Below are 22,810 nucleotides of genomic sequence, written 5' to 3' on the forward strand. Positions count from 1 at the left end.
AATTGGATCAATATACAAAACATTATGCTAAAAACCACAACTTGTGCCATATTTTTCATACCGTTTCTGCACTTCCATTACCTATTTAGCTCAAATTCCACCTTTGATTCTACCCATCCATTATCTATTTCATTCTATAACATCATTATCATTCATACCATAACGTAAACCAAGAATCATCAAAACTACTGCCATATTATATCAAAATTCGGGCATTACAATTCCTCCCCTCTAAAAATAGATTTCGTCCTCGAAATCAATCATCTCTTTCAAGTCTAACGTGTAATAATCAATACTGAAATTAAAACCAAGAATAGAAGCATACTTCATTTGAATAACTCTGGATAATTTTGTCTCATTTTATCTTCTAACTCCCAAGTTGCCTCCTCGACACCATATCTGTTCCACTGTACTTTAACCAATGGTATCAATTTATTTCTGAGTTGCTTATCTTTTCTGTCTAGAATTTGAATCGGTCTCTCAATGTAGCTCAAATTCTGATCTAACTCAACTTCATCGGGTGGAAGTATATGAGAAGGATCTGGATAATATTTCCTCAACATAGACACATGAAAAACATCATGAATACCTGATAATGCAGGAGGAAGAGCTAATCTATAAGCCAAATCACCAACACGTTCCAAAATCTCATACGGACCTATGAATATCGGTGATAATTTACCTTTCTTTCCAAATCTAACTGTACCACGAAAAGGAGATATTTTTAGAAAAACTCTGTCACCTTTCTCAAAAATCAATGGTCGTCTCCTGATGTTCGCATACTTAGCCTGTCTATCCTGAGCAGCTCTCATACGACTCTGAATCAACTTCACCTTCTCTGTCATATCTTTTATCATATCAGGTCCTACAATTGGTGCTTCAGATAAATCATCCCAATACAGAGGAGATCGACACTTCCTGCCATATAATGCTTCAAATGGTGACATTCCAATGCTCACTTGATAACTGTTGTTATAAGAAAACTCAACAAGTGGTAACGAATCCTGCCAACCAATACCAAAATCCATCACTACAGCTCTCAGCATATCCTCTAATGTCTGAATAGTACGTTCTGACTGTCCGTCTGTCTGAGGATGATATGTTGTACTCAAATGCAAACGAGTACCAAGGGCCTCTTGTAAACTCTGCCAAAAATGAGAAGAAAATCTTGGATCACGATCTGATACAATGGATTTAGGCACACCATGCAATCTCAAAACTTCTCTGATGTACAATCTGGCCATCTGATCATGCTTATATGTCATCTGATAAGGAATGAAACACGAAGACTTGGTTAATCATTCAACGATAACCCAAATTGCATCGCAACCCCTCGACGACCTCGGCAATTTCGTGACAAAGTCCATGGTGATATGATCCCACTTCCATTCTGGAACTTTAAGGCTATGCAAAAGACCTCCTGGTCGCTTCCGTTCTGCTTTCACTTGTTGACAATTTAAACAACGAGATACAAATTCTGTTATGTCACATTTCATTCTTTTCCACCAAAATTGTTTCTTCAAATCATTGTACATCTTTTTACTTCCAGGGTGTACACTGAATTTACTGCAATGAGCATCACGCAAAATTTTTATCCTCAATTCTGAATTATTAGGAACTACAATACGATCATTCACAAATACCCAAAATACCCTCATTATTGACTTGAAATTCTGATTGATGTCCTGATCTGACGAGTTCAACTGATTTCTGAATGCTTTGATCCAACCTTTGAGCCTCTCTAATCTTTACAAACAATTCTGGCTCTGCCTGAATCACAAATACTCTTACAGGTTGAGTATCTACCACAAAATCCAAACCAGAAAGACAACATTCTTCTATTAAGTCAGATACACTGCTAGTGATCAAGGACATATTGCATACTTTTCTGCTCAAAGCATCGGCTGCTGCATTAGACTTTTCTGGATAATATTTTATTTCGCAATCATAGTCTTTCAACAAATCTAACCAACGCCTCTGTCTCATGTTCAACTCTGCTTGTGAAAAGAGGTATTTCAAACTCTTATGATCAGTGAATATCTCAAATGTCTCCCCATACAAGTAGTGACGCCAAATCTTTAGCGCAAAAACCACTGCTGCTAGTTCCAAGTCATGCACGGGGTATCTAGACTCATGTGGCTTCAACTGTCGTGAAGCATAGGCAACCACACGACCATGTTGCATTAATACACAACCCAATCCTTGAAGTGAAGCATCAGTGTGCACTGTAAATCCTCCTACACCTGATGGAATAGTCAGAACTGGAGCACTAGTCAATCTCTGCTTAAGTTCAACAAAACTAGCCTCACATGCCGGTGACCAAATAAATGGTGTATTTTTTTGTGTTAGCTGGGTAATTGGCCTCGCAATCTGTGAAAATCCTTCAATAAATCTGCGATAATATCCTTCCAAACCCATAAAACTACGTACCTCGGGAACTGATGTCAGTCTAGACCAATTGATGACTGCCTCATTTTTACTCGGATCAACTGATATACCTGCACTTGAAATCACATGTCCAAGGAAAACCACTCTATCAAACCAAAACTCGCATTTCGATAATTTAGCATACAACTTTTCAGTTCTCAAAATTTGCAAAACAACTCTCAAGTGCTCGGCATGCTCAATTTCAGATTTTGAATAAATAAGAATATCATCAATGAAGATCACAACAAATTGATCTATATACCGTTGAAACACACGGTTCATCAAATCCATAAATACCGCAGGTGAATTGGTCAACCCAAAAGGCATAACCAAAAATTCAAAATGCTCATATCTAGTAGGCACATCTGCCTCTCTAACTCTTAACTGATGATATCCGGATCTTAAATCAATCTTAGAATATACTGAAGAACCCTGCAACTGGTCAAAGAGATCATCAATCCTTGGCAAATGATACTTATTCTTTACTGTGGCTTTATTCAACTGTCTATAATTGACACAAAGCCTCATAGACCCGTCTTTCTTCTTCACAAATAAAACCGGAGCACCCCAAGGTGAAACACTTGGTCTTATATATCATTTAGCCAATAGATCCTCAAGTTGTTCCTTTAGTTCCTTCAGTTCAATTGGCGCCATCCTATAAGGAGCTCTAGAAATAGGCTGTGTACCTGGCATCAACTCAATGTTGAAATCAATCTCTCGGTCTGGAGGAAATCCGGGAATCTCATCTGGAAATACATCTGAAAATTCACTAACAATTGGAATATCTGCCAATTTAGGTACTGACCTTGAAATATCAATCGCGTAAACCAAGAAACATTCGGCTCCTTTCTGCAACAGACGAGTCATGGACAAAACAGATATCAAAGGAATCTTAGCTCGAGAACCTTTACCATAGAATGTCCAGTGATCTGTCATATCAGGTCTAAACTTAACAACCTTCTGAAAACAATCTACAGTAGCCTTGTATCTTGTCAACATGTCAATACCAACTATGCAGTCAAAATCAGACATCTCCAATACAATACAATCAAACTCAATAACATTATCCTCATAACGAAATTCACAACCATTTATCATTTCAGCTGACCTCATCACTTTGCCAAGTGGAGTAGAAATAGATAATGTAGACGATAATGGTATAGAATGCAACGAGTGCAATGTGACAAAGTGCTCAGCTATGAAAGTGTGTGATGCACCAGTATCCATCAAAACATAAGCAGGATAACCTGAGAGAAAACAATTACCTGCAATGACATTATCTGGAGCATTATGTGCCTCATCTTCCGTGAGTGCAAAAACTCGGGCATGCTGTCTTGGTGGCTGTCATACCCTGTGGCTACCACTCTGTTTGTTCTGATTTGTCCAGTTTGATTGCTGATAAGAATGAACTGTAGGGGTCTGAATATTCTGGTGAGGTGTCTGTCTCGATGATCCCCCACTCTGAGATGTTTCACTGCCACGATTAGGACACACTCGAGCATAGTGTCCTACCTGGTTACACAAGTGGCAAGCTCATGAGATTCCTCTACACTGATCGGTATAATGTCTACCACCACACTGACCACATGTAGGGGCTGAATAACCAGTACTCTGAACTGAACCAGACTGTCTCGATCCACTAGAACTCGAAAAATTATTGCCATGCCTTTTAAATTGTTTACATCTAGCCTTGAACTGCTCTCTAATGTTTCCACTGTTACCGCCACTATTACCTTGTCTGAACTGCTGTCTGAACTGTGGCTGTTGGGGTCATTGCGAATACTGAAAACCTCTCTGCCTAATGATTCCAGTTTCAGCTCCCTTGGCTCGATCAAGAGCCTCAGCAAAAGTGTTAGGCCTTCCAGTATTAACCAGGGTAAATATATCAGTATTAAGACCATTTATGAAGGGATCAGCCTTAGCTTCTTCATCGGATGCTACATGAGGAGCAAATCTCAGTAAATTCGAGAATTTAGCAACATAGTCCTCAATATTCAAATTTCCCTGCTTTAAATTTGCAAATTCGGCTCCCCTATCTTTCCTGTAAGAGGTAGGAAAGAAACGCTGATAAAATTCAGATTTAAAAATATCCCAGGTAACAATCGTACCTCGACCCTCTAAAGCTTTCTTTGTCATGATCCACCAACTCTTAGCAACATCTAATAACTGATGAACAACTAATTTGATTCTACGATCATCTGGATACTCAAGAGATTCAAATAATTGATCCATATTCTCCAACCAGTTCTCACACTCTAATGCATTCTCGGTACCCTTCAACATCGGTGGGTGCAAAGACTGAAATCTAGCTAACAGTAACTCCATCGGAGTCGGAGTTATATCCATCTGAGTATGAGTAGCACTGCCCTGATCTTGGGCCACTGGTAAGTCCTGTCTAGGTCTACCACGGCCTCTACCTCGAGTAGCCATGTCTGAGATACAATAGATCAAACACAGATAAAATAATAGTATCATAATCATCTCAATCTTGTATCAATCATCTCTGGCTCTTGAGACTCAACAATCTCAAAAATCTTGAATAAAACTTAACAATATAATATCTCAATTATAATCATGTATTTCACATTATGGCACAATGATAATGCTAACAAATATATCACATGATCAAGCAATTCAAACTGACTCGATCTACCCTATTCCCCAAATATCTTACGCTCTGATACCACCTAATGTGGGGCTCCGGGTCCGATATCTAATACTAATAATTTTAAATGTATCAAACCAAACGATTTAATAAAATACATGATTTCTTGTTCACAACATAAACATCGTCAGAATAATTTATATGTCTCAAATGTTTGAAATAAAATTTTCAACATGCCAAAATAAATTAGTGAACCAAAGAAATCCAAACATAATCACATAGCTCCTAAGACCCGAGAATCCCACTCTAAATCGTATCTCCTCGCCTGGATATGGACTCTGGCATCCCAAGCCTCGCCTCACCTACCGTCAAGCACATGAAAACAAGAGGTAGTCGACATGCCGGTGAGTATAAACCCAGTATGATACAATCAATAACATATGATAATTAAAATTTCAAATATCTCATATACAATTCATAAAGATGCAATATAATGCAATGCATGATCAGAAGCTGTGGGCTATCAATAAATCTCAAGATCAAGTGAATCATCTAGTCATAGGGTACCCAAGGGAAGAGAATCCCCCAACAACATCCACCGACTCATCCGCTCGAGGTTGTGTGTTGTGTTCTACAATCCCAAGACTATGGTGCGCCTATAGAGAGTGTTCAGGCCATAGCAGCGACCTCCGCTTACACTATGCCAACTCAACTATAGCCCCATACGTCCAACAAATCAGTAAATCAAGGCGACCTCCGCCATATCGAATCTGAATCGAAAAGTGGCTCAATATGCAATGCAATGATGCATATCAATATTATCATTTCGATATCATAATCAACTCATCTCAATACAACAATCATCATCAAATCACCAATAATTCATCGAGCCATAGAGTTTTCAATTTAAAATAAAAATGATACTTTTACCTCGTGTGTTACCGACCGTAACATACCTTTCAAATATTACCAACAAAAGATCAAAATATATTGTTGAGAAGTCTTGAACCCTTGCAGTCTACTCGATTCGCTATCAACCAAGCGGAACTCACGGCAAAACACTAAAAATTTCGAACAAGGCCCGCCCGGGCGGACATCTTTTCTCGCCCGGGCGCGCACTCTGCGCACAGCCACTACAAAGATCGCTTCCGAAATGCCTTTTCCCTTCAGAATTAGGAAAAGTGGTAAACTACAAAGTTGTAGCCCCATGTCTTGGCTTGCGTTTCCCAAAATTTCAGCTCATTTGGAGGTCTGAGTAAAACGTTATGCCCATTCTCCCAACATGTGTCATTGTAGGAACGACGGTACTCACGACACACTTCGGGGCGCTTTTGGCTCGTCTTCCCTAATGATTTGAACAAAACTCAAAACTACAAAGTTATAGCCTTATGTCTTATATTTCTAATGAAAAAGGCCTCACATCAATTGGATCAATATACAAAATATTATGCTAAAAACCCCACAACTTGTGCCATATTTTTCATACCGTTTCTGCACTTCCATTACCTATTTAGCTCAAATTCCACCTTTGATTCTACCCATCCATTATCTATTTCATTCTATAACATCATTATCGTTCATACCATAACGTAAACCAAGAATCATCACAACTGCTGCCATATTATATCAAAATTCGGGCATTACAGGTTTAAGGGTTGTTTTTTTTGTTTAATTTATCACTGTGAGATATTCGTTCTTATATTTAATATGCTTTTTATTACAAGTATTTGTTAATTTATGAGTTAATTCTATAAATATTGTATATCAATTAATCTAACAATTTAATTCGATATAATATTTTCTATTGCTAACGATGAATTTATTGATCCGTAATTGTCATGAATGATTGGTACGTGTGTAGTGTTAGGATCGATTGGGAGTGAAGAAGTGTTTAGAATGGAGGTTGAATAAACACTTAACAGTTTTAACAACTTCTTCGAATAATGAATCATTTTTGTGATAAACTGAATTTAGAAATCTTGTTTGTCAATATAAATCAGTTAACTAATGAAAGTGCGGAAATATACTGAATGACAGATAAAATAAAAACTGAAATTAGGGGACACAAGATTTTTGGATGTTCGGAAATTTCAAACACTCGTATGTCAACCCTTCTATCTCGAAGATGAGATTTTTACTAAAAGACTTTGATCTATGCACCGATTTGTACAAAATCACTTATGTTTTGGACTTAACAATGCCTAACTGAAACTCTTAGTTTCAATACAGTTTATCAGTACTCAACTGATACGTAACTACTTAGCACAACTGATCTCTACAATATCGAATAATATGCTAGTGAATGTTTGTGCTTTTAAGCTCGAAATATAGCCTTGAATGCTATGAATACGTATATTAAGCGTGAGATTTTGAGATATTTAGAATTGAAAGAGTATGCACATAGTTTGCTTGGTAACTTGATTGCTCGATTTCTGGATTACTCTCGTTCAACTGATCTTCTAAGCTATTTATAGGCTTTGCTTCCAACGGTAACAATAAATCCATTTGAATCTTTATATCCATTGTATAGCCACGTCAACATTCTTCTGAAAATCGTACAATGTAGCTTTTCTGATATTTTGAGTTCCCACTCTACGTTGCAGTCTGCTCTTGTACAGTTGTCGGTTGATAGCTACGTTCTTTAACTGATGACGTGTCAAACTGATTTATCACTTTACAAAGCCGATAGGATTAACTGATAGTTCTCAACTGATTGTAGTTTAACCGATCAGTTCCAACTGATCATCCAGTTGACTATGTAATTCAGTTAGCTTGATTCAGTTGTCTTAAATACGCACTAATCTTCAGTTCGGGCAACTGTCAGTTTTCGATTTGTTTTAGTTCAGTTACTCTCAGTCTTCTTGATCAGTTGTTCATTCTTTTCACACTCAATTTTTCAAATTCAGAAATTAAGATTACAACAATTTCTTCCTTTTAGGTGTTTGACAAAACTTAGAATATATGAACTGATCAACCTGAACTCTTCGTAGATAAAATAATCTTTTATTGACAATTCTTTCAATGTACAGATTTGTACAAAGAATGAAAGAATAAAATAATCTTCTACTAACTAAAAATCTTCAAAATCTGCCAAATTAGACTTCATTTCATGGTTTCACCACACAAACACATGTTTTTTATTCAATTTATCTTGGACTAACACATGTCCAAAAATTTGAACAGTCACAAACATAAGTAATTGTTTCGCCTCCTTTCAGTTTCTTCACGAGCATTTCAAATTTCAGAACTTATCAAACACACAAAAATCTTTCTTTCTCGTAGATATTTAATCAAGAATGGTAAGCCAAGTTCCAATCTACAAGCTCAATGCTGTGGCAATTGATTTCGACTTCGTCCTTAAAAGGATTCAAGGTATCTTTCAGAAACTGGAAGCAGCTGGGTCGAGGAAATTTCTTGGGTCATCCACTCAAGAAATTTATTTTAAAGAAGTTCAGTATTTCTACGACAATGACTTCCTCTCAGCTTAAGGGAAGATTACAACTATTGTCAATGGCAAGTTGCTAACTATTGACAAAGAAATGTTTAGCTCCTTCTTCCAACTGCCGTCTGATAGCCTTTCTCACTACTCTGAAGTGAAAATCGCTAATGTGGAGGAAATGCTAACACTTTTGTCTGCTGATGGGAGGGAAATAAAGGTCTCTGATCCCAAGAAAGAGCTCAAATATGAGTATGTTTCAAAAGGTGTTCTAGCCAAGGCATGATAATGTGAAATGTATTTTATTCTTCGTTTTCTTAAAATGTGATAAAAATAATAATAAAATTCCCAAAACCTCACTTAGCATTCGGTCGAACAATAATATATTTTTGACATCATTTTAAAATAAACCAACCAACTATAATTTGAAAACCAAAAGAAATAGTTTAGCATAAAATTATCCAACATTTTACTAAACATAAAAATACCATTTGAAAAGTAAATCTCATACTATAACCTATAAAAAACCACTCATAATTAAATCATCGTAAAATATCTTGAATATCACTTAAAAGCATAAATCATAACTAGTGCGGAAAACTAGGTCAGTCCTCGGGTTATGTGCAACTTCAGTCCAGCAAAGTCAACCATCAAGACCTCCATTATCATATTCATAATCAATATCACCTGCATCAATCACATCTAGTGAGCCTAAAGACTCAACACACCATAATCTTGATAACAAGTACTACATATACAGATCACATGCAACAGTGAAAATACTTGTAATTAAAATATCGTTTTCATGAAGATGCATAAACTTTAAACAAAACAATTTTTATAAACATTTTCATGATGCATAAAATTTAAATAAATAAAAAAATTCATAATGATGCATAGTCTTTAAACATAAAAAATTTCATGATGCATAAACTTTAAATAAAAACATTTTCATAATCTTTTCATAAACATTTTCATATCAACATAAACATATTCATAGTCATATTCATATTCGTGTTTGTTGAATTCAGATCGTGATTGTGACTCGTATTCTTAATCGTATTGGGCGATGGATCCATCTACATGTAACCAAAGTACTGGCAGCGGTGAAACCAGCAACACTCTCACGGGTCAACTGGGTCTTGGCTTGTCGTATCCTCATATGGAAATACGATCGTCGGGGCTCCCTCGAGGGCCTTCTCCCATAGACGGGCTCCCTCAGGGGTCTTTTCCCATAAATGGGTTCCCTCTGGAGCCTTCTCCCGTAAATGGGCTCCCTCTGAGGCCTTCTCCCCTCACGACATCCACATTCATATTCTCATATCATCATATTCGTATCAATGGAAATGAGATCGTTAGGCTCCCACTGGGACCATAACCCTCACGAGATCTCCAACATATTTAGTCACAATCCCTTCACGTCCTTCAATATTTCGTATTACCATCACTTAATAAAAACATGCATATAATATCGTTTTTCTTTTAAACCAAGCATGCATCATATCTTTTAAATGTTAATGTTAAATCATAAAAATTCATAAAAATTTAAAAATAATAATTTAACATATTAAAATCATAAACATTTTAAAATAAAAATTCTAACAGATTAAAAATCCGTAAGCATTTAAAATAAATGTTTTAACATATAAAAATTATAAAAAGCCATAAAAATTTTAAAATCAGAATCATAAAAATTCATAAACATTTGAATTAATCATATTAGCACATAAAATGGTATTCATGGCACTGCCATGACATTTACTAATTTCTAGGTGTAAAATGACTGTTTTACCCATAGACGTAAAATTTCACGTTTTTGACTTTTTCTTAATTTCATTGACTCTAACATGTCTCTAATAATTATTTAAGCTTACATGAATTTTCTCATAATTTTATTTAGCTTAAATCGAGACCTTTTAAATTAATCTTTAAATAAGACGTATTACTGCGTTTTAATCCCGGATTAAACCAAACCTTAATATAAAATTTCCAAATTAAAAACTTAGACTTTTAATAATTATTTGAGCTTAAATATAATTTTCCATAATTTATAAAGCTTAAACTAGACTTTTCAATTAATTCGTTAATTAACGTTTCGTGCGGCGATAAAATCCCGGATAAATCTAAAACTCATTATTCTTATCCCAAAATTTAAACATAGCATTTTTATTATTTATTCTACCATTCCAAGTCATGAGACACATCCGTGGACCCATGGATTCAATTTTAGTTCTTAAAATCTCGAAATTGACACATTTACGAACCACCCGAGCCATCTCTCAAATTACTCGAGCCATGCCCGAGCGAGCTTGAGCCAAAACTTAGCCAACCCATCTAGGGACCCTCCTGACCAAGCCCAATCCCCTGACCAGCCTCTTAAACCCTCGAAAAGCCTACTGTCATTGAACCCGATTGCATGTGGGGGTGTGTGTGTGTCTCCTTGTGTGTCTTGGACTCCTAACCCAACTAGGACTCTCCCAGCCAAGCCACCACCAAGCCCACCTGACCCTAACCAACCCTGGACCACGGCGAGACCGAGACCCCTAGCTAGTGCCTGGTCCCAGCCAAGCCAGCCAAGCCCTCAATCCCCATAAAACCGAGCCTTACAAACACCAACCAGAAAGTTGGCCCCAGCTTGTTCTCTCGTGCATGTGCAGCCTATTTGTGTGTGTCCTATGCCATTAAACTCGTGTAAAATATGCCTTATATCATCCTAATTCATGGCAGCTCCTTTGAAAACATAACAAACATGTTTTTGGATGAAAAATCAAGAATCTAGGACACATATATGCATAGTTACGAAAATTTTGAATTGTGTGACTTCTTTTCATGAAAAAATTCATTAAATAAAATACTATGGTGTGATAGAAGTTTGAAGGAAATATTATGGCGTGCCTTGGCGTATTTAACGCACGATTTTACGTTGACGATTGAAGAACGACGACGAGGAAACGACGGCATGAAAATCCTTGCAACTTTTGATGTTTTTCCCTTCACTTTATGTGAGTCTCGTGTATTTGGTGGTGGGGAGGAGTTGTAAATTATTGGGGAGAGTTTTAAGAGAGTGGGGCGTGTGATTAATAGGTTATGGGGGTGGGTTTTGTGTATTTTATAGTAAATAAATCACTAATTAAACTTTAGGCCCTTTAAGAAGGTTAATTAGGCCTAATTAGCCCATTAGTGTTTAATTAAAATATTTAAAATAATTTTGTTTAATAAAGCTTGTGAATTTATTAGCCGGGTTGCTAAAACGTTCGCATTTTTGTTAAAAATCCAACACCGATAAAAATTACGTCCCGGTATAAAATCACATCAAAACCCCATAATTTCTAAAATAATAAAAAGCATCACCCATAATTTGAATAACTAAAAACAATTAACCAATAAAAACATTTTCTATTTTTCAGTCATCGGTCTTCGTTCCTGGATCGCAACTCGAATAACCTTTAAAAATATATTTTAATACAACCATGTAGAAAATATAGTTTTAAACATACAAATATGCACAACATAATTAATTTATGAAATTAAAAAATTCAATTAAAATACAATGGAATTTAATAATTGCATGCATGTGGTTTGCGTGGACCTTAAAATTTTTGGGGCGTTACATAATGACTGCTTTGGTGAAGGGACGCGAGCTAAACTTGTCAACCATACTATTTAATATTTTGAAGAACATTGTTCAATCATAAAAATAGTCCAAAGGCTTTTTTGTGCCAATCAATGTTATTCTGAAGCACAACGATTTGGTGGATGACTCTTCTGAGAAGTCATTCAAGTACAAAGTCTTCTTTGCCAAAATGTTCAGCCTCCGTTGACCAAGCTGGACATATCTCCTGATAAATTTGTCAAAATCAACAACAATATTAGGACGCAGGCAGCTCCCATATTAGTCAAAAAGACCTAGAACTTGGCTGAGAAGAAGACAATCAAGAGGAAACTGATTGTCAGTGGGACTGAATCGGAGAAAATCCCTTCTTCGAAAATTTTGAAGAAGCCAAGGACTCAAAAAACCAAACCCGCAACTATTTTGGAAACCATCCATGCTGACAGATTGAGGGAAACTAGAGCTCAACAGCCATTCAGCGCAATACCAATAACGGTAGTTCCAGCTGCTTCCTCAACTGAACATCAGTTACTACCTCAAACTGCTCACTCCGAGAAGACCATCACCAAATCTGGTGATCAGAAGAAAATAGTTGGAGTAAAAGCACCACTGACCAAACTTACCAAAACATGAAGAATAAAGGAGGCGCAGGAGAAGAAAATTACCACCACCATCATAACTAACGTGAAGAAAAAGAAAAGGAGGGCTCAAGGATTTCTCTCCAATTTTCTCTACGATTTTAGTACTTTTCCTTTATTTATTTATTTTTATGGAGATTGTAAACCGCGCCATGCTAGGCTAATTTCCTAGTCTGGTTTAATGGTTGTTTTTACTGGTTAATTTATCACTGTGAGGTATTCATTATTATATTTAATATGCTTGTTATTCTAAGTATTTGTCGATTTATGAATTAATTCTATGAATATTGTATGTCAATTAATATGATAATTTAATTCGATATTGAATTTTCTACTAATAACCATTAAATTAGTGATATGTAATTGTAATGAATGATTGGTACGTGAGTAGCATAGATTTGATGTGTTGTGCTATCATAATATATTTAATCTAAATAAATCAACATAAGTGAATGCATCAATTATAGCTATCTCGGTTGTTAGATTTCAGGATTAACTGTTTTCACGAATCTAAAAGCTATATTTAATTAATATGGAACACTATCGTGCCTAGTTGGTTATTGATAAGTTTTGACGGAATGCTGGGTTCGGTCAATTAATTTAGGAAAACACAGGAATTTTAGTGGCTATCCCTATAATTCTAAGGTTAATTATTTGGAACAACTTGAATGAATTATTTGTTAGCCGATGAACAATGATATAATTAAATAAAAGAACTCCCTTGAATCAGATGTTTTTCTCATATTAAATTCTTCATTTTATTCTAGTTGATTAATCATCATTTTAATTTATTGTTTTCATTTTTTGGATAAATTTAGTTTAGTATTTTATTAAATTCATATACAAAAATCCCCTCTTCTTTACATTTTGCTCGAAAGAAATTATCCCCCGTTCTCTGTGGATTCCACTCTGCTCACCATTACACTAATTTTATTTAGAGAGTAGGAATTTAAGTTTGGTGGCTCGACGACAGCACACCACACAAAGGGGCTGCCATGATAGGGTTATGAAAAAGGGCATATTTCAGTAGGTTTAAGAGCCCTTAAATGCATGGTTGAGGGCTGGACGAGAGCTAGGAGAGGGCCACATGTTTTTTTGGTTTTAAGGGAACAATGGTTTCGATTTTGAGGGCTAGGAAAGAGTAGGTTGTGTTCTGCTATTGGGACTTTTACATGGGTTCTAGGAGGGTCTAGTCATGGTCCTAGAGGGGTTAAGGGAAGGTGGTGCGAAGGGGAAGGGCTGTAGGCATGAATATGGGGGATTCGTGCAAGACTCAAGCGCACGGGTGAGTGTTGTGCTTGCGCGGGCTGTAAGTCTGGTCCAGTAGCTTGTTAAGGGCTTGATTTTGGTCATAGAAAGGTTGCATAGGTGCTGATTGGGTCGGCCAAGAGCTAGAAACGAAGGGGCATATGGTTTGTTCAAGCTAGGGTTTTCAAAATAAAGAGTGCATATTTCAAGTAGATGTTTAGGCTTTTCCAAGGCTCATAAATGGCTTAATTTGGGTTGCATAGGATATGGTTAGGTGTTAATAAGCTATAGTTCAAGATTGGTAAAGTCTGGTTAAGTATCGACTTGATTTGGGTTAAAACCGAGATGTACGTTTAAGTTTAAAACGAATTGAGAATTTAGTCGAGTAGCTTAATTTTACGTCTAAGAAATGTTTATGGTGTATTCTAAGGTGTTATGGTAAGTTTCAATGGATTTGGGTCGTTGTTTTAAGGTCTAAGGTTAAATTGGGAAAGCTAAGGTCTCAAGGGAAAAACAGTCATTTTATACCTGAAAAATATTAGACGTCCTGACAGTTGTCTTGAATGTTATAATGAATGTTAAAATGATTATTTCGAAAGTTTATAGTATTTTATAATGAAAAACGATAAAGCTAAAAGACATGTTGTATGCTTGGTTTAAAAAAAATGATATATATATATATATATAAATATATATATGCATGAATTTTTATAAGTGATAAAAATAATGAAAATTTGAAATAGGTAACTTGATTATGAATAATACGAAAGGATGTGATGATATGTAGGGCCAAGGTTCAGTTGACGGGTGAGAGTGTCGCTGGTGTCCTCGTCGCCTAGTACCATGGTTATACATATATGCATTCATCGACCAAAAGCAGAAACGAAAATCAGAATTAATGATCTGAATTCAATTAAAGAGAAACATATACATGTGTGATGAAACGAAAAAGAATACGATGAAAGGAAAAAATTCTAAAGTTATGCATATTCATGGAAGGCTATTTTTATTAAAATTATTTTCATTATTTCTTGTGAGTGTATATGTATTACTTGGTATCATAGTTAAGGTTTGCTAAATCAATAGACTCATTAGGTGTAATTGATGCAGGTGAGAATAATTTTGATGATGATGGAGGACTTGATGGCTGAACTAGCTGGACTGATGGTGCACATAACTCGAAGACCTTTGTTAGTTTTTCGCATTAAAATTACTTTAAAGATTTTGTGACTTTTAATGCTTTTGAGAGGATTTAAGAGTTTTTGCTATTTTGAAAATTGCTAGTTTAGGTTTGGTTTGACGGTTCACGATTTTATATTTTGCACTGCGTTCTTTTGAATTTTCAAATAATAGGTTGGTTGGTTTATTTTAAATGGAAAAAATCATATATATGTATATACTTATAGTTCGGCCGAAGGCATAAAGAAAAAATAATATATTATATTTTAAAGAAAAATGAATAGTAGACATTTCAATTGGTCATATACATGTGACCCGCTACCAGGAACTGAATTACAATAACTAAATGATGGTATGCAATATCAAGTCACGAACTATCAAATAATATAATTTGGACTCGAAGACGGCTCGAAAAAATTCAAACAAATGCGAGTTCGAAAATTTTGAATACGAATTAAATATTTTTTTGAATCAGTTCGAAAGTTCGCAAATCAACTCAATTCGTTTACACACTTGATTGAGACCGAAAGTGATTTGTTTAACATAAAACTACAGAAAATATTAAGATTATGTGTATCAGATTTTATTTGTGTGTAGGTGTTATAACATATATCCACAAGATGCAACAGAATTTATTAATTAAACACACAAATAAACTTTTATTGGCTAAAATAAGACAAAATAAATGATGCACAAGTACAAAAACTTATGCAAAGCCTCATGACAAAATATTCACTAGAAAATAATTTACAAAACCAATACTAGTGAAACTACCAAAAAAAGATCTTCCTTAAAAGTCAAGGAATTGCATCCTAAATAAATGAAAACAAAACCACAGATGCAACGACTGTACTACCGAAACCTAGAGCCACAAATAATTCTTCAAACCAACACTTTACACAAGTGTTAGTCTTCGGATGTCTCCAACACTTCATAGTAACGCAGCAAACAGCGTGATTCGATCACACAAAATCTTCACTAATTAATTTTTTGTTATTCCTTCGAGTCTCAAATCCACACACAAATAACCAATAACCGCCCTCTGCAGCAGCAACGATCTCTTTTATCTATAAATTTCTTTAGCCCTAAAGTTTATTTCTTGAATTGTGTCCAATACAAATAGGAAACTAAGAATTCATTAGCAAATAAACTCTTTTGAACAATAATATAATATCTAGAGATCTTATCATAAATATCAATGATATCACAATATTATCGAAGAAGAAAAATATCAATATTAAAGAGAATCTTATAGTTTAGAATGGAAAAACTCCATATTTAAATATCACAATATTATCAATATGGAAAAAATTAATTAAAGAATAAAATATTCTTTTTAATCTTTACATTTTTGTCTAACTGGAAAAAATATCCAAAAATAGTATTATCTCTGCCTGTATAATAACTTCTCATGCGTTAGATAGTTATCTCCCCTGAATTCAACCTTCTTGTTTCCCTTGAAATATGCAGGTGCAACCTTTAGTTGGTCACCCCTATCTGACAGTTCTTCATCTATATCTTTGACAAATCCTTGGGATTCCAAAATCCCATTGCAAAGAGGGAAAAAGTAGCTTGGTGGATTTGAATCCTCCATCTTCAAATTGCAGAAGAGTATTGAATATCATCCGACCGAAATTTAATGTGGTCCTACCAGTACCAATCATGTAGAGAACAATGGCCTATGGTTTAGTAACCACCGTGATATTGGTTGATGGATCCAATTTCTGATTGCAGTTTTATGGAAAACAGAATAAAACGAAGTGCATTTCGCAGTAGAGAGCCTTTTGGGATGATTTGGAAAAACTTTGATTAGTCTGTTAGTGAGAACATCAGCAATGACATTGAAATTAGGTGTAACTTCCTCGTTTTCTTCTCCAACAGGGGTGTTATAGAAATCATTTATCACTTCGGGATTAAAGGTCAAAATCTTGTCACGGAAAAACACTCTGCTAAACTTCACTGATCTTTCATCTCCAATATTGGATAGGAGATTGCTGTAAAATTCCAGAACAGATCTTCTGGCATGGGGAGTCATAGTGCTAACAGTAGCAAACAATCATCGATCTTTGAAGAAAACATTCAAATTCTGCTTTCCATAAGCCTCCACATCAATAATATTTTCTTCAATAAATTCACTAATGATGTAAAATGGCCAAAAAACTAAAGTAGCAACAGAGTAGAACTTTGTTGAGAAGGACTTGCTCACATCATAGTCCACAAAGTCAATATTGTCTTTGGTGTTGACAAAATCAGTCTCAACATCGACAACGACATCATCTCATCATCAACAGACTCACTTTCTTCACCATCACTATCTTCTGACTCATATTCATCAGTATGTTCCATAGACTCAAAATTAGATTCAGAAGAGGAACTGTCAGAAGAGTCACGGAGATTGTCATCAATTTTTTGTAGCATCTCTCCATCGAGCTCGTCATCATTAGATTTGATTTTCTTTGCAGTTTTAATTTTTTTAAGCAAGCAAGAAACTCTGCCAAGGATTCTTCATCTTAAGCAGAATCAATAGGATCACTCGGTCCTGGAACATCCTTTGGTTCTTCTTTAGAAGATGATTGAACAATAGTAGTAGATGATATTGTGTTCTTGGCTGAAACAACAGGTTTTGTTCTTGGGACCAATTCAAAATCTTCATCATCAAAATCATCTCCAGATAAGAAATCAAGGTAAAAAATATTCATGGTGGAGGAGAATTCTCGAAACTTCTTGGATAAGGCAAAGTCAGGGTCACACCCTACTTGTCTCTTTGATCTTCTTAAAGGTGGATGAGAAGGAAAAAATCTACGCAATGGTTCGTAATATGATGGTTTTTCAATATCAGTTTCATTGCCTGATTCTCCAGGGCAATGGTTTGAATCAGAATAGAATCCTCTTCGATAGCCATCAATTAAAGGTAGTCAGTAATGAGGGATTTTGTGGGTGATGTTGTTTCAGGTGTTGCAACACCTGCACTAGCAGTTGTCTCGCTTCGGATATCCAACGGATCGTATCCACTTCCACCCATACATAATATCATCACAAGATGTAAATTGTAAAGAATTTGAATACACGGAAAAACTGCGATGAACACTGTAAGACGTTTGCATAGAAAATTGAATACAGTAAAAGTAGAGAGAAATCGAGTGGAAGGATAAATTTATTAGAAGTAGAACAAATGAGTAATTAAGGACATAATTTAAAAGTGATTTCTTCGAATGGTAACAAACATGCGATGCCGAAAATCCTGCTCATTACTAATCAAGATGACTCTCACCCAACGGTAAAAAAATCTGAACCGATGCGATCTTTATTTCAAGAAAACATCAAGGTTTAACGCCATGTCGATTTAACCAACTTACCAATAAAATAAATAAAATTCAAAATCAAGAATATTAGGGTTTTATTCAAATGTTATAGGTTAAAAGCTTATAGCAACTGAGTAAGATAAGTTCATAAAACAATCAGAATGAATGTCTTAATTATTCCTTAGGTATGATTTAATAAAGAAGTGTCAACAGTGATGAAATTGTAGTCTATTAGTACTTGATGTTGGAAAAACTACCTAGCAACACTCCTGATTTTGAGTCAAAATTTCATGAACTTTCATTTTATTTAAAAATGATAGCTCCCACAATAGAAGAAAAGTTTTTTAATGGATTCCTCTAGGTATCTTTTTTCATCTGTATTTTGACTTAGAAGTGGTAACTTGCATATTATAATAAGGTCTTTATAAGACTTTTCTAGACAGTTTTTTCCATTTTCTTCTAAAATATATATTTTTCTCATTTTATCTATTTTTATCTTTTTTCCTCAAATTTTCCAAGTCACTTTTTTACTTTAGACAAGATCATAAATATACGAACATCATCTACTACTTGATGACTTAGATTGATCATAAACCACTCTAAAAAGGTTTTATCAATCTCACCTCATTTGAAGCCAATGTTAAGCAAATATTCTGTCAATCTACCATATCATGCTCGTAGAGCCTGTTTCAGTCCAAACAATGCTTTTTCAACTTGTAAACATGGTCCAATTGATATGGATCCTCAATCCTTTTGGTTGACTTACATAAGCTTCTTCTTTCTAGATGCCAATAAAAAACTCACTCTTCACAGCTATTTGATACAATTTAATTCTCATACGACACGCAATGGCATGTAACAATCGGACAAACTCAATTCGGGCTACAGGAGCAAAGTTTTAATCAAAATCTACCCCCTCAACCTATGTATACTTTGAGCAACCAACAGTGCTTTGTTTATAACAATATTACACGATTCATCAGTTTTGTTCTAAAAACCATTCAGTTCCAATTACATTAACATTTTCATGTCTTGGATACTAAACCAATCATTTTTCCGTAGTCATATTTTTTCTTTCTTCTAATTTGCATGTCCCCATGTACTTCTCCAATGATCTATGATGATGGATGATTCTTCTTAATTTACTAGGAATATATTTCCCATCACTGATCATTGTATCAACATCTTGTTCATCTTCCACTGTTTCTATCTCAGTCAGAGTCAGTGTTGTGTTGGGTGTTGCAAGTTTTGTCTCAACACTTGTTCTGTCTAGTGACTCAGATGCATTTAGCAGTCCGTCTACATCTTCCTCGATTATCTTACCAGCCAGATCTGCAAGATCATCAAACATAGCATTAATGGATTCTATAGTTGTTCTAGTTCTTAAATTAAACATTCGATATGCAAGGATATTGGTAGAATATCCAAGAAACAAACATTTGTAACTCTTAGAATCAAACTTAGCAAGAAGATCTCGTCGTTCAACGCATAGCATACACATCAAAATATATGAAAATACTTAAGGTATGGCCTCTTTCCTATGATAATCTCATAGGAATTCATAGTGGAACCTATCCTTAAATACACATGATTTGAGATATGACATGCTGTGTTTTAGGCATCATCCCAAAAACAAATTGTAATAATCAACATGACCTGAGCAATCTCTTGCAAGGTTCGATTCTTTCTCTTGGATATACCATTCTGTTGGGGAGTCTTTGGGGCTGAAAATTCATAAGTTATGCCCTTCTTATGACAAAAAGATGCAAAATGTGATTTCTCAAACTCCTTATCATGGTCGTTTGGGTCTTACCAATCCTCAAATTATGCATCTTACCAATCCTCAAATTATTCATATTAGTAATCCTAGCATTTAGTTTCTTAAAGGAATCAAATGTGTCTGATTTCTCTCTTAGAATGCTTACCCATGTAAAATGTGAGAAATAATCAAACAAACAAATAAATATTTCTTACCACCCAGTATTTTCACTTCCATTGGACGCATAAGATATATGTAAAAGTTCAAGACACCGTGTTGTCCCAAAGTTTTCCAACACTTGGTGTGGAACATGGGTTTGCTTACTTTTCTTGCATGATCCACAAACATATGTTGTTCCTGAGCTTAAATTGGGCATACCTCGTACATCATCATACTTACAAAGGTTCTTCAATGTCTTGAATTTTTCATGCTCTAGCTTTTGATGCCACAAATTCAATTCACTAACTTTGATATGTAGGCAAGCATGATTTTCACCCAGTTGATAGCAATTATCAGTAGATCTTGTACCTAACATTCTATAAACATTAGCTTTATCAAAAACTTCACAATTATTTTTATCAAACTTAATATGCAAGTCGTTATAATGAGTAATGCTTATTAAGTTTGAGTTGAGTCCCTCAACAAGGTGTACATTATGAAGTTCTGAAAGTCCATCCACATTCAAAGTCCATTTACCAACAATTTTTCCTTTTGCACCACCTCCATTATTATGAAGTTCTGGAAGTCCATCCACATTCAAAGTCCATTTGCCAACAATTTTTCCTTTTGCACCACCTCCATTGTCACACGTCAACTTTTTAGTTCAGCATAGTCAGTGAGGTGATCCTTAGATCCTGTCATGTGGCAGCGAGCTCCCACTGTCGAAATATCAACTACTTGCAATGTTAGTTTTCAAGGATGTATAAATAACAGTGCATCAAATTTCAACCTTAAGTACCCAAACATTCTTTACCGGAGGTTTCATGATGACAGTGTTGTACTTGGTGTTGGGAAACACCTTGTGCAACATTCGTTCTGCTTCCAACCCATATTGAAACGTCGACTACTTTTTACTTTAAAATCTTACTTCTCCTTTTTTTTGGTAAAATCCGAAACTTTCAATTTAAGATACTAAACATTTCCAAAACCAAAAATTAATTTAACATTTAAAATCTCAAGTGCATAAAAATTCCTAAATCATCAATTAACAAAAATTCTACGTTAACCATTAACATGATCGAAACTAATCTTCAAAATAAAGTATAAAATTCTCTAAATAAATCATTCTCAAAATCTTTATTTCAAAATTTTAACTATCAAGCTAATGTGAAAAGTAAAATCCCTCGGGGGCACCTCACTTGCAACCACCCAAACCTAGTGAGTCTAATGACTCTACACGTTCCAACCATATATAAAAGATAATACATATACAAGGCACAAGCATTAAAATTATACTTTTATTTTAAATAAGCTTGTAATCATAAATCATTTAATCGTAAAGATTTCCATCATCATAATCATTTTGAGAAAAGTTTGATCCTTGAAAATGACTAGCTGTATCATTTGGTCGACTAATCAGTCTTAGCTCACCATTACGTATGGGGACGCGCACTAGGCACCGTCGTAAATGGAAATACGATTGTTGGGCTCCTTCTGGGCCTTCTCCTGTAAACAAGCTTCCTCTGCGGCCTTCTCCATTACGATATTCTCAATAGCCATATATCATATCATATTTATCACAGTCAATTCACATCCTTCAAAATATTATTCTTTCATTTTTTTTTCATAAAATATCGTATCCCTTCCCAATTCGTAAAATAGCATTTTAACAGTAAAAAATTGTGCAGCTTTATCATACATCATAAAATTTCATATTTTCATCATAAACATTTTACAATATCATTTAGCTTGCATTATGATTATTCAGGACACTTCCAAGCCTTTCGTAATACCTAGAACGCAAAATGACCATTTTACACTTGGACTCTAAAATTTCCGGTTTTGACGTTTTCTTACTTCTATCGACTCGAGCCTATCCCGGGTACTACGAAAGGCTTGGCGGTGTCCCGAATAATCATAGTGCATGCTAAATGATATTTTAAAACTTTTATTATGTAAATATGCAATTTTATGATGTATAATAAAGCTTTACAATTTTTTACTGTTAAAATGTTTTTTTATGAATTTGGAAGGGACACCTATTTTATGAATAAAAAGGAAAGAATAATATTTTGAAGGATGTGAATTGATGTGACAAATATGATATGATATATGTGTTAGGATCGAGTAAGGGATAATCGTTGAGCTACAATAGCTCGGTTCTTGAAATATTGAACACCGATGAATTAAATCGAGTTTGGTTTTCAAACCAAGCGGAAGACACTCGAAATAATCCTTCGTAGAGACCGATTAAATATTTTGTAAACCATTTAAGATATATGCAAGCTGAATGAGTAAAAAGATTTCAGTTGAAGCATTTTATCAAACACTTGGTACTCAATATTTTGGTATTTGAAGAAGACATAAAATGCTTCACCAATGCATCTTTAAAACTATGGAAATGATAAGTAAATGCAATAAACAAATAGACACGAATTTGTTTATGG

The 22,810-nt window shown here is 35.0% G+C and overlaps 1 protein-coding gene across 1 annotated transcript; it reads right to left on the reverse strand.

The window, feature by feature from the left end:
- Positions 1 to 326: 326 nt before the first annotated feature.
- LOC140839033 (uncharacterized) lies at positions 327 to 845 on the reverse strand. The gene has a single exon (XM_073205662.1). It carries the CDS (start codon positions 843 to 845, stop codon positions 327 to 329), a length of 519 nt encoding a protein of 172 aa, XP_073061763.1.
- Between the last annotated feature and the right edge of the window lie 21,965 nt (positions 846 to 22,810).

This window comes from Primulina eburnea, chromosome 8 (assembly GCF_022965805.1).
Source record: "Primulina eburnea isolate SZY01 chromosome 8, ASM2296580v1, whole genome shotgun sequence".
NCBI lineage: Eukaryota > Viridiplantae > Streptophyta > Magnoliopsida > Lamiales > Gesneriaceae > Primulina > Primulina eburnea.